Raw genomic sequence first — 23,496 nt, 5'->3', positions numbered from 1 at the left:
CATTAGGTTTTCAACTACGGCGGAGTTCACAATTGTAGCGCACCCTACCTTGGTGGTCTAGTGGTTATGGCACTCGACTGCTGACCCGAAGGTCGCGGGATCGAAGCCCGGCCGCGGCGGCTGCATTTTCGGTGGAGGCGAAAATGTTTGGGACCCGTGTACGTAGATTTAGGCGCACGTTAAAGAACGCCAGGTGGTCGAAATTTTCGGAGCCCTCCACTACAGCGTCTCTCATAATCATATCGTGGTTTTGGGACGTTAAACCCCAGATATTATCACAATCGCAGCGCAGTTTTGGCTCGTAAAACCCGCACATTTAATACGTAAATTGAATTTATTCCATAAATATCTACGACTATAGCTCACCACAGCTTCATCGCGGTTGCTATGCTTCGTAGGCGCCAGACTCCCGCTTCCTTAACTTTTGCATCTAATCGCAAAACTAGAAGTGTATCGCGTGAGACACTGTTGGACGAAACACATGGTTTTAAGATGCGGGGAAAGTTTTACCGTAAGTGCATAACCATCAAGCTAAGCGCGAGATGACCTGTGCTCAGTGGCACTGGCACTTTTCCCAACCCCTGTGCTGCGAGTCTGAGCGATTCCAGCTTCCTCATGCAAATGAAGCGCCGGTAAAGTCAAGGACTATGAGTGTGCGTATAGTGAATTTTAAAAGCGAATCGAATAATGAAGACAGATTCGAATACTATTAGAACAGTTTTCGAATAGTAAGGGAACAATTTTCGAAGCAGCCCTAGAATTGCACACTTGATTTGAAACAAATATTAACTAACTTTAACAAGGGAACATAACGATTACTTTTAACCGACAAAATAATCCTGTTTTGTAAACTGAGGCACGCTCGTATACAGCAGAAACTAGAGCCTTAGAAACTGCAGGTTGAAACACAGGAACGACAATAGTATTCAAGATGGCACTTTGCCAACAGCTTTTAAATAAAACTACTGTATAAATATTAGAAAATATTCGGAAGTCATCATAGTGGATGTCATGATGACTTCGTCGCTTCGGTGACGCTGGAGTTTTAAGCAAAAAAAGAGAGCGTCGATAGTCCCGTGAAACCTTGGGCTGCATGCATCTTGGCAATTCCGCGATTAAAACAAGAAACGTTACCTCTCCCTGTTCCGACGTTTCGTGCATCTGAATTTTTTTTTCATGGGCGTTTATTATTCGCAGAATATACGGCGATTCGAATATCCCCGCTATTCGATTCGTATAACGAATCGAATAGAACGCTATTCCATTCGTTATTCGAAATTTTCGAATATTCGCACACCCCTGTCAAGGTTGCATATATTGTCGCTCCTTAGCAACGTACGGCACTGTACGTTCGTTGTTACTTCGGAGTACGTTACTACTGGTGCCGGCTTATCCAGAACTGCATTAAAGGCGCCTTCGGTGAAAATATAACTTCCACTAGGTAGAGGTATTTGAAGCGAGACACTTTATCTCCTTTCCATCCACAATCTCCTCGTTACTTCATATTGACTAGCACCGCTTCCTTGACCGGCTGCGTACTCACTAAGCGCTGCCCACGAGCATCGTGGGTTTTATAAACGTTTCTAATAAGCGGCCGGTTAAATCGTATATCGGTCTCTTCTGCGTACACAAAACGCCGTAATGTCCGTATAAATGTAAAAGTGCTAGATGCCACCTGACGATAAGCAACGAGCGTTGTTGGCTGAGTGAGTCGATGTAGGCTAACCCTGATCGCTCCAAACCATTATTAAAGGTAGCCTATCGTTCCTGCTTTATAATTAAGTGGAAGGCAATATTTTTTCATGCGGGTGGCGCAACCATTACTTAAGTCGTGCACTCGGAGAGGCACAATGTCCTTATCAGCAGGACCTAAGAAATTTTCATAATGGATTCCCAATAATCGAACGAATCAAGGTAGTTCTCCATTGAGCGTTCTCTTCTGAATTGCTATGCCCGCCAGGTCTGGCTTCCACGAAGCTGGCAGGTCACTCTAGGTAGCGTTAGAGTGGTGTCCTTAAAGGGCCCCTCACCATGTTTGACAATTTTGAGCTAACGAGCGCAATGCATACACTGGGCGTTCACGATCACGTCTGCCAAAATTTGCAACGCTACGCGCCGCGCAAATGGGTCAAATTTGAAGGTGAACGCTGCTTGCCCTTCCTCTCGCGAGCGCGCGCTTTAGAGAATGAGGGGATGACGTACATGAGAAAATGGCCCTACGTAGATGGTAGTGCTGTGACGTCGCTCCTCTACGTAGACGACTGTGCTCTGACGTCGCCAACAGTAGCACGTGACACTGCGATAATTATTTGACACGACATGTGTCGTTTGTGTAATTTGTTGCTTGAATAGATTAATAAAACCCGAGAGAAATAATGACACACAAAGGGAATGTGTGCGTCTTTTTCATTTTTTTTTCGTGAATTGCAGCGAGATGCGGGGCTAATGTGCCTCCCTTTCCCATGCGTTCGTGTCCCCGCGGTTAGCGCATCGAGCAGACGTCAGCCCTGGAAACGAAAGTAATGTTCTGGCGCGTTCGAGCACTCATTGTGCTCATTTATTCTACCGCGTCCAAGTTAACGTTAATACTGCACTGGCTCATGCGATACCGCCAGTCTCGTTCCCGTAAAAATGTCTCAACTTTCATGCCCGTCCCGCTGGAACAGGCAGTACACCACAGAGAGCGCCGACAAAACGCTCATGGCCGCTACATAAAAAAAAAAAAAAAAGGTAGCGGCCGTGCAACGCCGCTCGCGTGCTCGGGCTGGCTCGGGCACGTCATGCGCACGTGACCATGCATGCGCATGACGTGTTCATGCGTATGTGTCAAGTGAAGAGGGCAGGAAAGGGATTTGGCTTGCGAAGGCTACACGGGGCGAGCGGCGAGGGTTTGCAGCTCGCCTCCTCGCATCATGGTTTCGCGCCGCTGCAAATTATTGTTTTTATCAGCTTCTAACGGACCGATTAGAAAAATTCTTGTGGCATAATGCTCTTTATTGGGCTCGCAACAACTTCCATTGTCTAATTAAAATTCGTTATGTCACCTGGTGAGGGGCCCTTCAAGGACCAGCGTGCATAGCCTTATTGCGCCTGCACTCATTCGGATTGCTGCTGTACTGCATAATGATTTACTTATCTGATTGGCTTCGTGTCAATTCAAACCAGTGATCCCCTTATGCAGTTGCACTTTTACGTCCGAATTAAGAAATACCCCTAAATTTGAAGCCATGCCAGAGTTGACTTTGACCACGTCCAACTCATGATAGCGTCAGACGTTATCCTGACGCTCATAGATTGCCGGGTTGCGTTTGTCGGATATACTTATCTGCTTTTCATGTGATTGTGCTGGCTTCAAGTTTAGCTGCATTTCTGATTAAGAAGGCTTATCTCGTTGCGCCTATAACGTTCCGGTACTGTCAACGCTGCTTATCACTTACTTGTGTTCCTTACAAGTTCTTTCAAGTGGAACATCCTAATAATAATATCTGGGGCTTAACGTCCCAAAACCACCATATGATTATGAGAGACGCCGTAGTGGAGGGCTCCGGAAATTTTGACCACCTGGGGTTCTTTAACGTGCACCTAAATCTAAGTACACGGGCCTCAGACATTTTCGCCTCCATCGAAAATGCAGCCGCCGCGGCCGGGATTCGATCCCGCGACCTTCGGGTCAGCAGTCGAGCGCCATAACCACTAGACCACCGTGGCGGGGCAAGTGGAACATCCTAACCATGCTCTGCACTGGCTAAGCAGAACACATATGCGAAAATAATTCGAATAGTCGGAAGAATTTGTCGTGCGACATTAAGGTGTTAATACTGTGGACATCTGGAGTGAGAGGAAAAAACTGTAAAAAAAAGAACGCTTATTACAAAAGCACTAACAAGAGGCAAAATTCATGCCACGACTAGCCTGTTGTCTCTGACGCATGTCTGAACCTACAGACCAGAATTTTCACCGCTTACCGGGAGTAGCCATCTTTAGTGGTGGGCTACTGAGCACATGGAACGGACGACCACGATAGTGTCCGGTTTGTTCTTATCGCATGCTGGCTGGGCTGGCCGCGAGTGGTTCGCAATCAGTTCTGACGTCACGAAGCCCCTAGCGGCTGGCTGCGCCTACCGATGATAGCTGGGGTAAAGATTATGTATGCTTGCTCCAAACGGGGATGCGAGAGTAAAAATAACCTGTTCTATAGGAGCTAGAGATATAAATGTAAAAATTGCGCTTCAAATCGTGAAGGGAAACACCTAGTCTTCCATTAGTCCACAATGGTTCGTGTTGTGGGGACGCACATATTTGTTTGCCCTGACACAAACTGTGTATGCATAAACTAAGTTCGGTTACGAAGCTACGCGCAGAGTCGCGTAAAGTGAACGTCAGCACACCATACTGTAAATTGCTAACGTTGGTCTCCTGCCTCTCTATACTCAACATCAGATGACACTGGCTCGCATCTTAGGACGAATTGTGCCCACGCTTCCCATCGGCAACTTGGACTTGTCCCTGGTGTCCAAGAACCCCGATATCGTGGCCCAGATGGCCGAGGACCCCCTGCGGTACCACGGCCGTGTGCGCGTCGGATGGGCCGCGGCCATGCTGAACGCGTTAGAGGTATGTTTTAACTCTTTCAGACGCCACCTATGAAGAACTGTCCGCAAACACGTCAATACGATACCACGTTATTTCAAGGCACTTGATATTATATTGCAACAAAAATAACGTAGTACGTTCACTTGTAGGTGTTATAGTAATCATTCCTAATTACTTTGTAATTAAACATCTATTTATTCTGAAGCCCTTCACGCTCTGTTTTCATAAGCAGAATGAAATATCAGGCTCGAAATATAGTGAAAATTCGTTTTCAGTTATGTCCACGTTGAACAAAGAAAAAATGTACTTTTGACGTGGGTCGCTGGAAGCGGCACGTCGAACAAATCGTCAGATAAGGTAGTGTCTTCAGCACAGTGATCGTACGCAACAGTACACTGCAAAATGAAGTTAAATGATGGCAAATTTATTATGCAGGAGGTTAAATTCATCCAAAGCTTAATGTATCGTGCTCTTTCTTAGCCCTTACACTCTTAATCAGGTCCCGCTTAAAGTGCTAGATATAGCCAGGAAACCGGACATTTTTAGTCTCGTTTCCTGGATATAGCCACCATTTAAACAGAACCTGATGAAGAGTGTAGTCAATAGCAAGGGCAAGTGGTGTATACAATTTTGTACATAGCGTCTCAAAGGGTCAAGGCGAACGTCTTGGATACCTCATCAAACTCGAAAATTGACCGTCAGCGTGAGAGATCCAAATTATAACCACGTGATGACGTCACCATATGAGGTCACCAGGACATGAGCTTTTTTCTTGCTTGCTTCAAAGACGATGTTCTCGAAACATGCGGGGTTGAGCGCATCGTTTTCGTCTCCTCTGTGAGACCGCTCCCTATCCTCATGCCAGACCCCCCCTTCCCGTTCAGCGCAACTCTTGCTCGGCTCCCCCCATAGAGCTATGAGCGTCCAAGAGAGGCTCTCTATGGCTAAGCACGTGTCATCTTCTCTCGCAGTCTATGGTGGCGGGAGGGGGCATGGCACGGCTGGTAAAGAGGGTTGTCGCAATGGCTTCAGTTACGCTTTGTTGGGCAAAGGACACTTTCTATCTTGCTGTACAAGTACAGCAAGATAGATCTCCGTGCCTTCTCATGACCCTCGGCTAATCTTTCCTTGGTGCTCGCCAGCTGTGGATGAGGAGGGTTTTAGCGAAGCTCGCCAGCTTCACAAATTAGTTACAGCCAAGCTTCGCTTGGAAAAAGAGTTATTTGGTTTAGAATATTTTAACTCCCCATGGTAAATGGTTGCATCTATACCGTTACGGTGTCCTTAAAAATTATCTTCATTATGGCACGTAAAACCCCAAGAAATTAAGCTTACCTTCCTTATTTACGTGCAACAGTTTAATTTCGAACATCAGGGGCTGAAATCAATTCCGCAAGCAAATTCTGTACTGAAAGTGGAGTAGCGCACACTTGTGGTACATTCGACCGGTCGTTTTCGAGCGCTCTGGCGACGCGCTCTGAATACGTTCGGCTGGCTCTTTCGGAGCACCCCGCTCCAACTCGGAGCGCTCTCACTTTGATTTCGGAGTGCGACCGAGATCTGACCACGTGACTCCCGCCCCTCGTTTGTGTGAAACAGAAGACGCGGTGAAGGGTATGTTCTTGCGGCCTCCGATTGCTCTGGAGAGCAGCTGCACGTCCGGTTCGGACACGCGTTCTCTGGCTCGGGTCAAGATCGAGCTATGCATTGTGGCAACCCGAGTCAGAGCGCGATGGCGCCCAGCCGAATGTACCATTACAGGGACTGGAGTACGCAAGACGACATATGCTCTTGTCACGCTTGTTAGTGCTTGTGTCGTATGGCTTGCTCCGTCCGTATCTAAGTGTGGGCTATTCCACTTACGTTGTGTACAAACCAACCAAAGTAGCTCTTCTTAAATTATGTTCCACTGGCGTAGCCGGGGGGCGAGGGCGTTCAAACACCCTCCCCTCGAAAATTTTCATTTTCGCATGTGTATATATACACGCACTCATACCAACGGCCGCACGAAAATACATAGTGCGGTTAAAGCCACCACCCCCTCCCCCCGAAAAATTCCTGGCTAAGCTGCTGTTCCGCAGTCCTTGTTTAATTCATGCTCGATTCTGCTTAATCTCGACAAAGGCAAGCGTCCCTAGTCTCGGGGGTTAGCGCGCGGTTACGTGGATTAAGCGGATTCGTCTCAACCACCTAATGCTGGTAAAGCCAGGCCTACATGAACACTGCGACGTTTGTCGCCTGTTATCCAATGGTTGCAGTTTCCAGTCTGCAGTCCTTGCACGGAGTCCAGTCAAATGCATTTCCTTGATTTGCATTTATTCCTCGTAACACACCTTGCGTCAAACCCTCTAAAATATAAGAGAGAAAAAGAAGAAAAAAATCCCAGGTGCGTAGTTGTGAGAAGCGCACATCAGGTTGCAAGTCTGTCTCGTTGTGCAATACAAGTTTGACGCAAGATGGGCTGCTCTTAGGAGCTGAGTAAGACACGTGCGCATCGACCAGTTTCTTCGTGTCACTACCTGTACGCGAGCTTCAGCTGCGCTCAAGGCCACCAAGATTCAAGGAAGCGCCGGCTATACGGGCGATTAACATTGTACCAGTCGCATATAGGCGGCATTGCGCGGGCGATAGAGAGGAGACGCGAGGATTTTGTCACTGGAGTATCGGGATTTTGTCACTGGAGTATCGGGATTTTGTCACTGGAGTATCGGGATTTTGTCAGTGGGGTATCGGGATTTTGTCAGTGGGAGTATCGGGATTTTGTCAGTGGGAGTATCGGGATTTTGTCAGTGGGAGTATCGGGATTTTGTCAGTGGGAGTATCGGGATTTTGTCAGTGGGAGTATCGGGCTTTTGTCAGTGGGAGTATCGGGCTTTTGTCAGTGGGAGGGAACACTTTAGGTAGGAATGACTTTTATTTCTCAATTTGCGTGGTATTTCCATTACCTGACAAGTACTAATGGCTTGAAAAGAAACCAGCCTTCACCCCTGTTGAACAGGTCATTGGCAAGCGAGGCGCAGTTCCGGGGGCGGAGCTGGTATTTATCATTCAGTTGTAACAGACTATAGTCGATACCCCCTACCTTCTGCCTTTCTTGTCTCCTTCCTCTACACACCAAATGCCGACCTTGGATTAACACTCAACTCCATTTTCTTTTTCTCAGGACCTCCAGGCTAAGGTCGACTCGATCGACACGCCTTTCTTCATTCAGCACGGCTCCGCTGACAAGCTCTGCGACATTGGAGGGTCCGAAGATTTCTACAAGAAGGCGCTCACTAAGGACAAGAGCTTCAAGGTGTGCGCTGAACACATCATGCAAATTGCTTAAAAGCACTGTCTAACCAAAGTCCCGAAACTCCTGCTTCAAGGTCTAAAAACACTACCGCTGCAGCTATACGCGCGTCGAATCTACGCGAGATAATGCAGAGTTTGAAGCTAGAGCCGCTTGTAGTACACCATGAGTGTGCTCATGAACGAAGTGAAATTTTTTTCGAGGGGCTCGTTTTTTTTTGGACACAGCCAAATGAACCCAACAGACAATTGTCATTGTCTGTTGTATTCATTGTCTTTAACTGCAGTGTAGTAGCAACGACGTAAAATGAAAGGAATAATGTGGTGCCATCGCCATATCACTCTTCCATTCAACCTGTACCTTCCTTTGTTCCATAGCACGGGTGCGCTGTTTTATCTAAATGCGCTGATCAGTGCTCTAGATCAAAGCGAGTTGTTAAGGCAACGTCCTTGTTTAAAACAGTAAACTGAAGGAGCTTGTAGGTTACAACGACAAAGCCGAGCTATTTGGTAAGGATTCATTCTAAGAGAAGATAAGGCAAGCAAACATGGACGCCAGTTTTGCACGGTTACCTTATTGTAGGGCCACCCGCCGCGGTGGTCTAGTGTTTATGGTGTTCGACCACTAACCCGAAGGCCGCGGCGGCTGCGCTTCGGTGGAGGCGAAGGGCTTGAGGCCCGTGTAGTTCGACTTACGATGTGCGTTAAAGAACAGCATGTAGTCGAAATTTCCGCAGCCCTCCACAACGGCATCCCTCAATCATATCGTGGCTTCGGGACGTAAAACCCCAACAATTATTCATTGCAATGTCCCTGTCGCTGTACTAAAGCTAGATTATTGCACTTTCATATTTTCAGTGTAACATTTCAGTGCTATATCTTCATATTTTCATGGTTATCACACCTAAGTTAATTTGTTAACTTCAGGATCAAATAAAGCTTTCTCCGCTAACGTTATAGCAAAGGCTGTCTTGTTGCCATAGGTTGGCAAAAAAATATGGTCACTTAAGAAATATATTTTGCGCTTAAGGCTCACTCGGACTCTTCAAAATTTTCCTCAATAGCACTCACTCACTCACGGCTCGATCTGAATGCTATATGTTGTTTAATGGTGCAATGACCATTGATGGTCAAGGAGCGCCAGGTGAGTGAATCTGAGCGAGTCACGTTGCTGACCTATGCTTGTTGCTGTGTGGTGTCCTTAGTTGAGTCCCTGGTGTCCTTGTTATGGTGTCCTTAAACCGCTGTGTGGCGTCCTTGTGTGCCTTCTGGTGCCCGTGCGTCGTTTCGCGCTGCATCAAAACGATGCAACTTCAACAAACCCACATTGCAACTTTTCTCTTGTTACAGGTCTACAAGGACTGCTACCATAGCCTACTCACTGAACCCGACGAAATGGCGCAACAGGTTCTTCAGGATATCGCCAATTGGTACACAGCCAGGATACCATCGTGATCGGAAGGTCAACAGCTTCCGATATCTACGGCCGATCAAAGAGATAGCGAGGTGTGCGTGAAGAAGATACTGTGATGTCTAGACAATTCCAAATAGCAGTCGCTTTCTGAGGAACTATTTTTCCTTGAACTCGTGGGATCGTTGGCCTTGTGGGAAGAATAGAATACGTCCACTATATGCACAAACTGAGCAACAAAGGAAAAATACCCGGTGAAGGTGTTTTGCAAATAATGGCAGCTAAGTGTGGCTGCAAAACGATGCATTACGCAAGGACCGTCCCTAAAGAGATAGCAATACACGATTTCGATGCTCTGTACCCTCCAAAGTAAGCATACACTCCGCCTTGTAGTTAAAAAAAATGGTACTTTTAGCACAATATCTAGGTTTATTCAAGTAACTGCACGCCCAGCCTCGGGGATTTTATTAGCGTTATTGAAAGGCAACTGGGCCTCTTTGATTGACGTCAAATCGAGCCCAAATCGATCTTAGGTGAAACTTCATTTAGTTGCAATAAACACCTTTCTATGCACTTGTGTAGATATTGTATTGATGCTGTACATGCTGACATCTTTCCGAAGCCACACATATTGAGATGTTTTCGTGCACACAACGCAATCTTGAAATGTTTTGATTCGGCGAGATAACATGTGATAAGTTTTTCTTTTATTCAGCGTGTCTCAAGTTGAAAAAGCAAGGAAATCTTGCGCATGTTGTACAGAAACGGATGCAAATAAACTGTATATATTTCCCGCTATTAACACTGCATATTGTGTTCACTTGTCATTACTTCCACAAGGCTGCAAACTCCGGGAATGGGCGCGTGTGAATTTGAACCTGCGCCAGGACATCGCCGGTACATGACGCTGACCCATTAAAGGGACACTAAAGACCAAACGATTTTTCTCGCATTGGTAGTCTTCCACGATACCAAAGGCACCACGCTTGCTGCGAGAAGACGCTTAATAAGCGAGAGAAGGCGCAAAAAGAATACAGGTGGCGACGCCACCTTGGAATTCCCGCGCCATTTGCCATGACGTCACATATTTTTGACTGCGCCTGCTTGGGCCTACGTAGTTCCTAATCGGTAAATCGAAGTACATTGTCCTCTGAGGGGGCCAGAGACCTCATACAACGAGTTTGTGGAAATTTCGTCGAGCCAGTGGAGCCAAAATACGTTAAATGCTGTTTGAAATCTTTTACATCACGAATTACAAGGTTCGGCGCGAAATTTAAAAATGAAACTTTGAACTTAGTTTTCTACTCTAATCATAAACCTATAATGGTGAAATAAACTACACGAGTTCTCCGAGCACACTTTATCAATCTAAACCAATTCATTGTTTCTATTTAGTGTCCCTTTAATCTTCATTGTAGCCTAAAGTCATTTTCGTTGCTTCTGACAACGTTGGCGACGAAGCGCGCTCTTCGCGTTATTTTCGCGTAATCTGTTTTTTTTTTTTTGTTGCTTCATGAAGGACCAACGCATGGCCTGCAGAGAGGGATCTGAAAGACCTAAAAAAAAAACTTCGGGACGTACGGTAGAGTGTGTGGGCTTATGAAGCGAAATCTGCCTCAGGCCCAGGCTATTTTGTACCTAGATTTTCCCAAACGAGTAGACAGCTTAGAAGTTTGTGCTTATCCGAGACATCGGGCGGCTGCTGCAGGGAACCTGCGGAAAGGTTCCTTGGATACGCGCCCGATGCGATGATTCCAGGTCATCCCCTAGATGACGAAGTAATCCTTGCTAACGCTAATCGCTGCCAGCAGGCTGCAGCGGAGACGGTGGCAAATGAGGCACATTGTTTGCCCCGGGAAGTCCTTCCTGTGGACTAGCACGCGGTCCATGATTTACCGGGCCAGATAGCCGACGGCCACCGCTAAGCGCTGGACTATGCGAACCTTGAGCAGGGCTCGGTTTCGTTACAGTGGGGGCCCCCTCATTCTCGGTGGACTCTTCTGGCGGCTCTTCGGGCAGTGGTTGACCCTGTGGCGTGATGTCTTCGGGCAGGTCGTCGCCGTGCTTCCCGGCCTCTTCACCCTCTTCTTCACCCTCCTCTCCACCCTCTTCTCCTTCACCTTCTCCTCCTCCTTCGTTTGGAAACAGTGACGATTCCGAGGTGCCGAAGGTCTTGAAGAACTCCGGTATTTCCGGAAACTCGAGCTTGGTCTGGTTGAAGGTTGGGTTCTTGGGCGGCGCCCCTGGGCGGTTCGATATCTCCTCGCTCTCCTTGCTCTCTTTTTCCTCCTGCGGCGGAGTCGCCGGTCGAGGACCTCGAGGACCTGGTCGTTGTATCGGTTGCTTCTTGACGCACTTCAGGACGTGACCAACCACCGTGCAAATGGCTGCGATGGCAGACGAGTTTCCACAATTAATTCAACTTGTTCTATGCGTTGTATAAGTAAGCGCTAGGCGCGAAAGAGACGCGGACGGAATGGGTACATAACACACACGTATATGTTACGTGCCTTTTTTCTTTGTGTATTAACACTTGCTCCTCAGGCATAATTCTTCATTTGTATTATATGTGCGCTGTACCTTTTTCGTCCGTGTCTGGTTTGCACCTTTTGAGTTTAGTTACGAACTGTCAATGTACAAAAGCATCTGCTCTGACTGTTAAGCTTGGTTAGCTTAAGCTATTCGCTTTTACAGCAACGCTCAATCTCAAATTTACAGCAACACGCAATCTCAATTTAATGAAGGCTTTCGAGCTTGTGTAGAAAACGATTACCCAAGTTGGTACTGCCTCAAAATTTTCCCTCTTAACGTATAGGCATCAGCTGCGCCTGTTTATTAAACGGGACTGCTGTCTTTCTGCTTCTTAGTACTACACCTAACATATTTTTAACTGCGCAGCAGTTTAAGGAATCGTCCTGTCATAGCCTGACACCTCGCGTTGGCGTCGCGCAGGTCCCACGTTTTATACACATAAGCCGAGCAGGATGCACGTTTGGAACGCTAGCACTTGCTTGCCCGTGAACGCCAGCATCGCCGAAGGGTTAATTAGTCTGTCCGAGCCAGCGAAGCGACGGCGTCTGGAGTTAGACACTTATTTACGGAAGAGAGAAGCGGAGGCGAAACGCCAGCGCCGAGAGTTAGACGCACCGTGCTCGGAGCAGCAAACAGTAGGAAAATAGTAAAAATGGAGATCATAGAAGAGAAAATAGAAAATCGCAAAACAAATCGGATAATCACAAGAACAGAAAAGGAAAAAAAAATCACATAATCGCACCGAGAGAACAGAAAAGTGCAGAGAAACACCAGGGAAACTTAAGCGAATCAATGGTCCGCAGTTCTTACATCATTTTTGTTCATTCCATCACTCGCTGCACGGTCCTCAACTTTTCCTCAGATTTCCTTGCCAACTACCGACGTGTCTGCGTGTGTACTGTCGACCGCAAAAGTTTGCGGGATGTGCAGCGCGTGGCGGAGAGACGAAAAACTGCATTGCTGCGTCACCTACCGTGATGTGGCGGGTGTTGAGGCTATTGGCCGCAGCCTCCGGGATTAGATCTGGCAACGGCACGTTGTCTAAACGCGCCGTCGCTAATCGCCGAGGCCGATAGCCTCAACACCCGCCGCATCACTGTAGGTGACGCAGCAATGCAGTTTTTCGTCGCTCCGCCACGCGCTGCACATCCCGCAAACTTTTGCGGTCGACAGTACGTTGCAGGCCGCCGGCTGATTGAAGTGAATGCACGGGTGTTCAATATAATGTGCCCAAAATCCTGGAAAATAATGGAAATGCGATATTTGTTCGATGTCTCCACAATTTCTTCTTCTGTAGCCGCAGGCATCTTAAGATGGCTAAATACATCATTTGGGCCAGTAATTAAGAATGTTAAGTTAGCTAACTTTTTAATTAGTAGAGTTAGGCGGTTGTATCAAATGGGAGAATTCAAGACCTTCATGCGAAGAACCCTTTGCAGCTTCGGGATTTCGAGAAATAGGCTTCTAATAATAAATGCGAAGTAATGAAATTCACCCAAATTCAGCCGCGAAACCGAAACTGAAACGCGGAACAGCGCTACTGCCATGTTATTCTGAGACGTCCAGAATGAGTGAGCGTCGTTATGCCAACCATCAACCGACTTCGTTGTGTGGCTGTGCGGGCTGCGCTTGCAGTTATAACACGCATGTCGCACATACGCTAACGAACGCGGAAGAACTACACCTCCGTAATCGTTGTCTTGAACAGTGGCGCCATTCTGGTTGTCTGCTTGTTCCGCTCATTGGTGCTTCAGTTTCAGTTTCACCGTTGAATTTGGATGAATTTCATTACACCACAATAATTACTAGAGGCCGCTTCTTATACACCTCAAAGCTACGATCGGTTCATCGCATTAAGAACTTCAAATCTCCAATTCGACATAACAGCCTAACTCCACTTATTAAAAGTTGATTAATTTACCTTCCTAATTTTTCTCTGAAATTATGTCTTTAACCATCTTAAGATACCTGCCGCTACAGAAAAAGCAATTGTGAAAACAGCGAGCAAATGTCGCCTTTTCCTGATTTTTTTAGTATTTTGTACATATTTCTTGAAACGCCATGTGTAACATGCCGACTCTTGCCATTGACGGAAATAACGTGCAGGCATAAGACAGGAGCCACGTACAGTGCCTGTTGCAGGGACAGTAGTTTTGGTAGTAGCCGCCCATCATCTGATCGTCGGTGCAGCGCTGACCAATGCGCTGGTAACGTCTGCACTTGCGTCGGGGATCCTTACCCCGCCGGAGGCAGCACTTGCCCACGCCACACTCTTCGGTGTTGAGGCAGATTGTGCCGCCTTTCACCTGTAAAGGAAACAGAATGTTTATTTAGGAGGACTGAATAATGAGCCATGCATGGTTGCTAGCAACAAAAGCAACGAGAACCACAACAAAAACGACGACGCCTGAATGAGACAGCAAACCTGAGTACAAAAGAGTAAGTAAAGAGTAAGTAATGAGTAATTAAGTAATATTGATTGCTAATTACTCTGAGCACTAGTACTAACTACTTATAAGCTAATAATAATATATCATTTTTGAAATCATATTACCAGCCCCGCCACGGTGGTCTAGTGGATGGTGCTCGACTGCTGACCCGAAGGTCGCGGTGTCGAATCCCGGCCGCGGCGACCGCATTTTCGGTGGAGGTGAAAATGCTGCAGGCCATTTGTGCTTACATTTAGGTGCACCTTAAAGAACCCCAGGTGGTCGAAATTTCCGGAGCTCTCCACTACGGCGTCCCTCATAATCATATCGTGGGGGACGTTAAATTCCAACAATTATATTACAGTTGTTCATTATCTCGGATTTGAAGAGCCGCTCTCCAGGCCCCCCAGCGCAACGTACGGCTGTAATGTAACAACAAAATTTTAGGTGCCGAAATTACGATATCATATATATATATATAATATATATATATATATATATATATATATATATATATATATATATATATATATATATACACACTGTTGGGGTTCAACGTCCCAAAAACACGGACTAAGAGACGCTGCAGTGAGGGCTCCGCAAATTTAGACCACCTGGGATTCCTTAACAAGCACCCAAATCTAAGCAAACAGGCCTGGATCATTTTCGCTCCCATTGAAAATGCGGCCGCCGCGGCCGGGATTCGATCCCGCGACCTGCGGGACAGCAGTCTAGCACCATAACCACGTGACCACCGTGGCGGGTTGAGGAAGTGCAAAACCACGTTAGGTGCAAAGAGCTTTCGGAGGGGGGTGGAGGAAGGATCAATACGTCGACTGAGAGGAAGAAGAACTTGGCTTTCGTCTTCGAGTCGTCTTAGGCGAGTGCACGTGCAAGGGAGCCTGTGAGTTTCATTGTTTACGTCGTTCTACGAACATCCATTTGCGTGCACGTCATCGTCATTACCAGCCCATTGTTCATGTGCTGTCTAGGACGAAGTCCTCCCCTTTTGACCTCCACTTCACCCTGACTTGCGCAAGCAGATCAGTTGCGTGTCAGCGCCGTGTTGTCCGTTTTCCTTCTGTCGTCCTTGTGCGTGCTGCGCTGTAACCGAGGGAGAAAAATGAATCCCAACCAACTGGCCCAACTTGCCGTTTTGCTGCAAGGGCAGATTCCGTTTATGCCTGCGAACTTCCTCATTTCGTTACTCCATCTAACCTTCTCCCGTCCTCGCCTGCATTCCCATCCCTTCGTATCCATTCCGCTGTGCGAACTATGCACCGGTTATTTTTTCCTACGCACTACGTAAACCGCTCAGGCCCTTTCTTTAAGCGAGTCTTTTACAACTCACGCATTACATTGGCGGCGTCGTACGCGAAAAGCTCGGCGCCGGCGAGCGTACAGAAATTGGCCCCTCGAAGGTGAGCCGTTCACGTAGATTTTTGTATGTGCCATTTTCAAATAATTGATGCTCTCTCGATCACTGTGCTTGTCGGTGGTCAGCCGTTTCTGATTAGGCAATGTGATCTTTTATCGAGGTCATTTGTAATATCACGTTGCCATATTCCATTGTTGCCTGTGTGTGAACACATGACCGTCGTTGTTGCCTGTAGCAACTGAAGTGTCGCGCTACTAGGCACGTGTACGAAGGTCCAATTCTCGGCATGGCGGAAAGAAACAGTTAGGAGAGAGCACTGAACAATGCGAAAGAAAGAGAGAGAGAGAGAGAAAGAAAAAGAAAGAAAGAACGAAAGAAAAGAAAGAAAGGAAGAAAGAAAAGAAAGGAAAGAAAGAAAAGGAAGGAAAGAAAGAAAAGAAAGAAAAGAAAGAAAAGTAAGACAGGAAGAAAGAAAGAAAAGGTAGTACGTCAGGCACGCCGACGCAAAGCCTCGCTTGCACCCATTTTTCTGATAGAGCAAGGGCTCCACAATTTTTTCTCTTAAAGGGACCCTGCAACACTTCCCCAAGTAACCATCGAATGGCTTCACTAAAGGAGTTTATTCCCTGACGAATCGACCGCCGCAAAAATTTTTCGAATCCGTCAAGTACGAGCGGAGTTACAAAGATTTGTCGCACGCTGTAATTGCTTTCTCTCTTCTCTCGTCCCGACGAACGCGCTGGGTGTTAAGCAGGGAGGGATGACACGGAGACAGAAGTTACGTCACGCACGCGTCATGACGTTGAGCACTTTTTAAATGCGAATGCATTTCTTAGTCGGGCTATGTCAGGCCTCCGGCGTTGTCCGCGCGCCGGCAGGTGTTATCTCTCCGCTCTCACTCTCCCATAGCAACAGCTGCGGGCGAGCGCGCTTATCCTCGCCCCTAGCAACCGGAGCATGTGGTGCGAGCGAGTGTAGGAGAGGGTAGGTGCAGTGCTCCGCCGCTCCTTCTCTCGCCGTTCGCTCTTTCTCCTCCCTGCGCCCGACTCTCCCGTCCGCTCGCGCCTCACTAAAGTGAGCTAGCTCACTTTAGCCTCACTCTCGACCGTTCGCTGGCTGGGCTCCCCTCAAGAACATCCGGAAATGTGTGCTCGAGACGCCGCTGTGAAACGCCAACGGCGACCACAAGGGTGAGATTATGGCCGTCAGGTACAATGACAACACAAACAGGTGCTGATGAATGTGTAAATAAATGGTTACGGTACAAATCCTCGTCTCGTCATTAATTTACGCCATTAAAATTACTACGGCGTGTACTCTCGGCGCAAGAAATGCATTCGCATTTCCGCACGATTCCCTTCGGAGAGGTGGGGGCATTTTTTTTTTCTTTTTTATTCCTTCGAACGTGCGGCTTACTTTCAGTGCGATCGCGAGCGCGCGCGCGGACACGTGGGGGCCTCTCACGGCGGCCGCAGTAACTATGCAGCTCACGATGCTCAGATCAGCCAATAGCCGTTAATTTGGGTATATGGCATTATTTGTGAAGAGAAGAGGGAGTGATTTCTAGCTGACTGAGAATTATTTGTAAATTCTAGGCCGCGCGCTGCGCTGTAGCGTTTGGCTCGCGTGTTCTCGGGAGCCTCGACTACCGATCGGCAGCGTTTTCTGACAACGCTGAAAAAGTGTTGCAGGGCCCCTTTAATGGAAACCAGGAGATCAGCTACCCCTGTTCGTTCTCTGTTCCCCTCTACTCTATTTCTGTTTCTTAATCTTACATCTACAATTTTCCATTACATTGCCCACTACATGGCTCTTCATTTCTTCTCCGCTGCGTGCGCGCCCGCCATCTATATGAATAAACGCACACGATGTCGTGAACTTTATAGAAGCTGCTAATTTTTCTTCGCCAAAAGGTGCGAATGAACTCCCACAATTTTCCATTGTAGTTGTACATTGGCGTCAAGACACTTGACGAAGTAACCACGGCGGCTCAAAACAATGTCCAAGTGCGTCTTTAAAATTTCATTGTATGGTGTTGCAGCTTCTGCCATGCGCCTACGAGTTCCCAAGGCAAGTCGTTCAGACGGGAAAGAAAGAAATAAAGAAAGGAAGAAAGAAAAGAAAAGAAAAGGAAAGGAGAGGAAAGAAAAGCGTTTCCATGGCTGGCTACCCCTTTCAGTCCAGTTATATATTTGCGACGTAAACACAATACCGAGAACTGGCGGTCAACATTGCTTGATGTATCAGCGTAGACAAACGAAGAGATCTGTGACGTAACACAGACCCACAAGCCAACAAAAAACAGATGTCTTTGTTTCTTTGAACACACGTGCAGCAAAAATCGAAACGCAACACCGCTCTGTTGAAAACCATCTGCTGAGAAAACATGCCTATACAAAGAGATATTACTTTCTTCTTTAAGGTCAAGCAAGAAAAACACTGGGAGTAGCAGCAGAAGACGGGTCGGGGGATGGGCAAGTGCGGAGTGGTTACTTTAACGAGATTACGAAACTGAGCAGTGCCGCTATTTTCGACAGCCCGTAGATGAGCACAACTCAGCGCCACATGTAGGTAAAAAAAATCACATGGGCGCTTATGCATTTGCCTATGACGACTCCAAGGCGAAATCCATCCTATTTTTCTTCCCAGTCGATTGTACTTATCCCCCCCCCCCCTTTTTTTTTTCAAAAGCTTTCTACCAGGGTTGCCAATGGTGGCTACTTTTCGCCAAATTGGCGAATTTGAGGGGCCCGTGGCGACCTAAAATTATGAATGGCGACATGGCGAATTTTTGGCGATTTTCGGCTTAGGTCTCCACTGTGTTATGCATCCTAAGCTCAGTGTCTTCCCAACGAATGAGCGGCAACATTATGTGTACTTTTGTTGGTTTTAGACCCAAGAGCAGAATGTGCACATTACGCGTCATTCCGTATGTCCGTCCTGTAACTCGTGCGTATCTCTTCAATTCATCTAGAGGCAGGAGATACGGCAACGTCCCCCAGAGACATTCTAGCAAAATGTAAACCGCGAGGGGGCAGTGTTTGACTATAAGTTAATAGCTTTCGGCGCTTTAAGCTTCTCTAAAGTTTCGCTTCTGAAGGGGCTGAAGGTTCCAACCATTTGTTCCGTCAAAGCTCCAAATGTTCTGAATAGCTCGGCGACTTATTTACTGTTGCAGTACCCCCAATTCAGCTGGTAAAGACTGTTTCGGAATAGCGGAGAGAGGCGGGTACGCGGCTGTTTGTGCAATAACAAATTATTTATTCAGGCATTTTCCACTGCTCTCGGTGAGCGTGTGCAATGAAAACAATTGCTATATAACATTTTACATTGCCTACCTGTTCATTAATAACGCATCGGATTGACGCGTGTAGATATAAGGGACTATAAGAAAGGGCCGGTGACGTCCTTTATCATATTAGTTCACACTGAAAAGGTGTAAGACTCAGTAGTGATCGGTTCCTGTAAGAATTCTGTCGTCTTACCTTCAATAAACCTTTTAATCCTTTTAATTCATAATGTTCGCGTAAAGCTGGCTACAAACAACGCTTTTCACAGTTTTCGCCCAATGTTTACCACACTTCTACCTTTGAAACGAGCGGACAGGGATGGAAGGATATCGTGAGTGTTTCATTCATTCACCCTTGCTCCACCACGCACATCTTGCGGCTAGTCGGAGAAGCAGCAGCATGCACTCCCATGGTAATGCGGGCCATACGACTGGCATTGAGAAAACGTCAATATAATTTAAGGGTCTTGGATGGTACTGTATTCTACGGGGCTATACGTGAGAGGAAATTTTTATTACTAGGTATGACGCACATATCTAGAATGGCGACTTGTTCGGCGAAATTTGTAAAAAAAATGGCGACTTTTGGCGACTTTTTGCTCGTAGTTCGGCGACATTTGCTCGAAAGTCAGTGGCAACCCTGCTTTCTACACTCAACGTGGTATTGCACTGCCTCCGGGAGCGGCCCACCTTTGACCAAGGAACGATGTCATTTGATGACGGCATCATGTGACGTAACGTTATGTGACTGCACTCTGACGTCATGATGACGTCATCACGTGGCGGTGATTTTTTGCCTCGTTGACGCCGCTTGACGTCGACAGTGCCTTTTCCCGTTTGATAAGGCAACCTAAGGCTTTCGCCTTAAGAGGGAAATTAGAGAAGAAAGAAGGGACTAAAATTAAGGCGAGGAGCCTACGACCACCTTTTATTTTCCTGGCGCAGCGATTTACGTATGTAATTCAAAGATGACGGAAGTTGCCATCATGAAATTTCGTTACTGAGTTACCTTCCTCAATTTTTACTTGCATGGACCAGGTTTAGTGACTTCCCCTTTGAGCTTCTGGTGATCAGGAGGAAACGATTGGCCATCTCTTCCTATCTTGTCGCCCGTTCACTACACTGAGGAAAAGTGTACCAGTACCCCCTCTTATCAGAACCGGTTCAGAACCGGTTCTTATTTCTTTGGCCCACTACTCGGGATACAGCCACCGGGATGTTTGGCATTCACCAATATATCATGCGACTGAAAGAACACCCTGCTAAATTGTGCGGGCTCTAATTTCATTACTCATAATTCAGTAATGATATTTCAGTACTGGTATTTTAGTACTGACAATTCAGTAATGATAGTTTCAGTAATGATAATTCAGTAGTGATAATTCAGTAAATAAATCAGTTCCAGCCTTGAAGAAGACAAGTCCACTTGTCGAAACGTCGGCTCGAGCATCATCCACCCCCTGTTTACGATTTTTTCATCGCAAGCTTCCATCTTCCACTTCCTGTCATTTTTTTTTTGGATTACTGATAATTGGCACTTAAGATTAATGATTAATCGACTCACTCACCTGGGAATTGTACAATACAGAAAATATTTCGAAAATTCACCCGCTACTTGGCCAGTCCACTGCATTCTGTATGTACCATGCTCAGAGGACACCAGCAACAACAGCTGGCGTCCGCGTCACTGCTAGCTCCATCGACCTAGACGAAGGCCGTGTCCTCAGCTGACGGCTGCCACGAAGGGAGTGAACGGTCATGGACAAATAGAACGCGAATATCCATCGCAAACGATAACTCGACAGCGGAGTCTCTCACCTGTAATTATGCGGTTGAAAAAGACTGCTCTTCACACTAAGCGTGCAAACCCAAGTCACGATGACAGTAGGAGATTACGGGTATTACAAAAAAAAAAAAAAAAAGTCCAAATCGAAAGAGCGCGTTATAGGCTTAACCATAGCTTTTCGTGCTTCAATTGTCCACGACTGCGCGTTAAACGCCAGAATTTAAATATTCCAATGAAAAAGAAGGAAGAGAAGGCTAGTTCTAAGGAAGGAAGCAAAAAGAAAATCAGGCGAGTCGTTAGACTGCCAAGTTAGTTGTTCTTCACATAAGGAAAGCGATTGCGGAGAGAAAGAAAGAAAGAAAGAAAGAAAGAAAGAAAGAAAGAAAGAAAGAAAGAAAGAAAGAAAGAAAGAAAGAAAGAAAGAAAGAAAGAAAGAAAGAAAGAAAGAAAGAGAGAGAAGAAAGAGCACAATAGTTGAGCTGAATAATGTGTACAATAGGAAGCGCAGAGTGCCTACTTCGGGTCGCGATATTAGTCAAATAGACGTTATCGATTAACGAGTGCTGCGGCCTGGACCGTACGCATGCGTGCTTCTCTTTTTCTAAGCAGATGATATATACGGATTTACCTTAAAGGCAAACAATAACAAAAGAAAGAGAGTGAGAATGAAATCAAATTCAAGGCTAGGAAAACGTGACGCACATAACGTGTGCAAACTTAGGTCTCGTTAGGTGAACTAAATATAAACCACGACATGGGCTCACATAAAACACAATGGCACGTAAAGTACCCTTATACGAATGCTTGAAAGGACTCTACGGTAATAAAAACAAAACAAAAAATATGATGACGATGATGAAGAGGAGAATATTTAACAGCATCCCTTTTGGAATGGGACTATGTTAAGACTTGATTACAACCCCGTTGGTTAAAATTAAATCGCATCTTTCGCAGTCAGCAGTATTCTGGCTATAGCTGTTTCTCATTTTCTTTCTTTGTTTTTCATATGACCCCTGCGTTCTACAATATCCTACAACATCGTTATGATACCGACTTAGTTTTTATTAATGTACTGCCCGATTTTCTTTCTTTTTTTTCATCCATGCTCTAGATGACTTTGCTTATCGTAACCGCTGATAGGCCTAGCCATGGATCTAGCTGTGTGGATAGCCCACTCGATACGCGCAATGTCCCAACCGGAACAGCCCCTGTTGGTCAAAGTCAACCGGAAGGCCCTCTAATCAGATCCTGCGTTGGGCACCTTCATAACCTTAATTTTATGGACAAAAAAAAATGTAGTAGCGAAACAACAATGCAAGAAACGCGACGCGAACAAATCGAAAATACAAGTGATTCGAAAATCGCAGCTGACGTCAAGCGATCACTCGAGGAAAAAGAGAGGTGCGAGAAGTTGGAAGACATAATCGTCATCATCATCGTCCTCAAAGAGCAATGACATCACATATACGTGCACTCACCTTGCCAGTGACGCGTGGCCTTCGGGTGCTGTAGATGGCCGTGTCCGATTCGTTGACGGTACTGCCCATGTCGATCAACCACTTTGGGAAGGGATCGTCTTCATTTCTGTCGTTAATGGCAACTTCCGCCGTCATCGAGAGGGCGCAAGTCGCCAAGAAAAACGACAATCGGAGCAGCATGACCGCTCAATGCGAACTCTTCGCGAAAGGCATAAGAAGACCTTCGGTCTCAACTCGTTCGAGAGCAGACGACGAGCTACTCGTTTCGGCCGTCGAGTTTCTTTCGGGTTTCCGGACAAGATGACGTTGCTGTCTGTGGGTGGGCGGAGCGGGCACTTTAGTGGGCGGGACGTCGAGTCCGGCTGACAGCTTGTCTTCGAGGAAGTCGCTTCGACAGAGCTTACGTCATAGACGCATCTCACGCGGAACTTCTTGAAAAATATTCGTTCGCCCTTGTTTGTCAGATTTGGGGGCGTCGCATTCCAGTCTCGAAGCTTGCGAATGAAATGCAGCTTCCGATATGTTGCGTTCCGGTGTTTTCGCCCCCACCAACACTGCACGACTCACTGCTGCCACCGTCAGCTTCACAGGCGCCGTCTCCAAGACCCAAAGGAAGGAGGAACGCAAAGACAAAGGGTAGCGAGCAGGGGAAAGCACCTGCTGACGACGTTGTAACTGTCATTGTCCACCTGTGGTCACCTTCGGTCCGAGTCTGGGCTCGCGTATCTCCAGCGCTTCGAGACGATCGCGCGCACGAGCTAGCCCGAAAATCGCGAGTGTCAGCGCCGCCCCATCATCCACGTCATCACGGAGTGGCGAAGTTGACGAGAAAAAAATATTCAAATTTTTTTCTGCGTGGCTAGCGTACAAACACATTTCCAACCCCAACCCCGAAGGGTTTGTCTTTATCGCGAATTTATTACGTCCTTCGACCAACTCCCTGTAAGCCTTATTGTGTTTGGTGGCGTCGGCCTGCAGGAGAGGGAAGGTATGGGGCAACACAAAAGTAGTGTTCCAGATGTTCAGTAGCTATATCGTGCTTTTATAAATTTTTTACCTGCAGTGGAAGATAATGGATCAGTGCATTGTGAGACGGTATATTTTGAGTATGTGCGTGTTTCGTGCAAACAGAAAGCTTTCTCTTGTGTGATAGGGTCCCGGCCGCAGCCGGTTGCAACGTTTTTCTTTCTAATTATTTAGATGAGGGGTCTCAAACACGCGGCCCACCTACGAATGTCTTCATCCCATATATTTATTTTCTTAATAAGTATGTTCGTAAGCTACACAGACATGACTGGTCTCGATGACT

General features: G+C 46.7%; 2 protein-coding genes across 2 annotated transcripts in view; one reads left to right on the top strand and one right to left on the bottom strand.

The window, feature by feature from the left end:
• The window catches only part of LOC119407184 (monoglyceride lipase), a 78,267-nt gene extending 68,724 nt beyond the window's left edge, over window positions 1-9,543 (top strand). Inside the window, exons 6-8 of the mRNA XM_037674056.2 lie at window positions 4,441-4,614; window positions 7,757-7,888; window positions 9,235-9,543. Of these exons, the coding sequence (XP_037529984.1) occupies window positions 4,441-4,614; window positions 7,757-7,888; window positions 9,235-9,339 (411 nt within the window). The 3' untranslated portion in view covers window positions 9,340-9,543. The remainder of the gene's footprint in view (window positions 1-4,440; window positions 4,615-7,756; window positions 7,889-9,234) is intronic.
• A 481-nt stretch (window positions 9,544-10,024) lies between these two features.
• Window positions 10,025-23,082, bottom strand: LOC119407185 (basic salivary proline-rich protein 3). The gene is made up of 3 exons (XM_037674057.2): window positions 22,188-23,082; window positions 13,956-14,133; window positions 10,025-11,682 (listed from the first exon to the last, which is right to left on the bottom strand). The coding sequence occupies exons 1-3, from the start codon at window positions 22,365-22,367 to the stop codon at window positions 11,090-11,092; spliced, it is 951 nt and encodes a 316-aa protein (XP_037529985.1). The 5' UTR covers window positions 22,368-23,082; the 3' UTR covers window positions 10,025-11,089.
• Between the last annotated feature and the right edge of the window lie 414 nt (window positions 23,083-23,496).

This window comes from Rhipicephalus sanguineus, chromosome 10 (genome assembly GCF_013339695.2).
Source record: "Rhipicephalus sanguineus isolate Rsan-2018 chromosome 10, BIME_Rsan_1.4, whole genome shotgun sequence".
Taxonomy (NCBI): Eukaryota; Metazoa; Arthropoda; class Arachnida; order Ixodida; family Ixodidae; genus Rhipicephalus; species Rhipicephalus sanguineus.
Note: the sequence above shows the minus strand (reverse complement) of the source record. Positions and strands in the feature narration are given on the sequence as shown.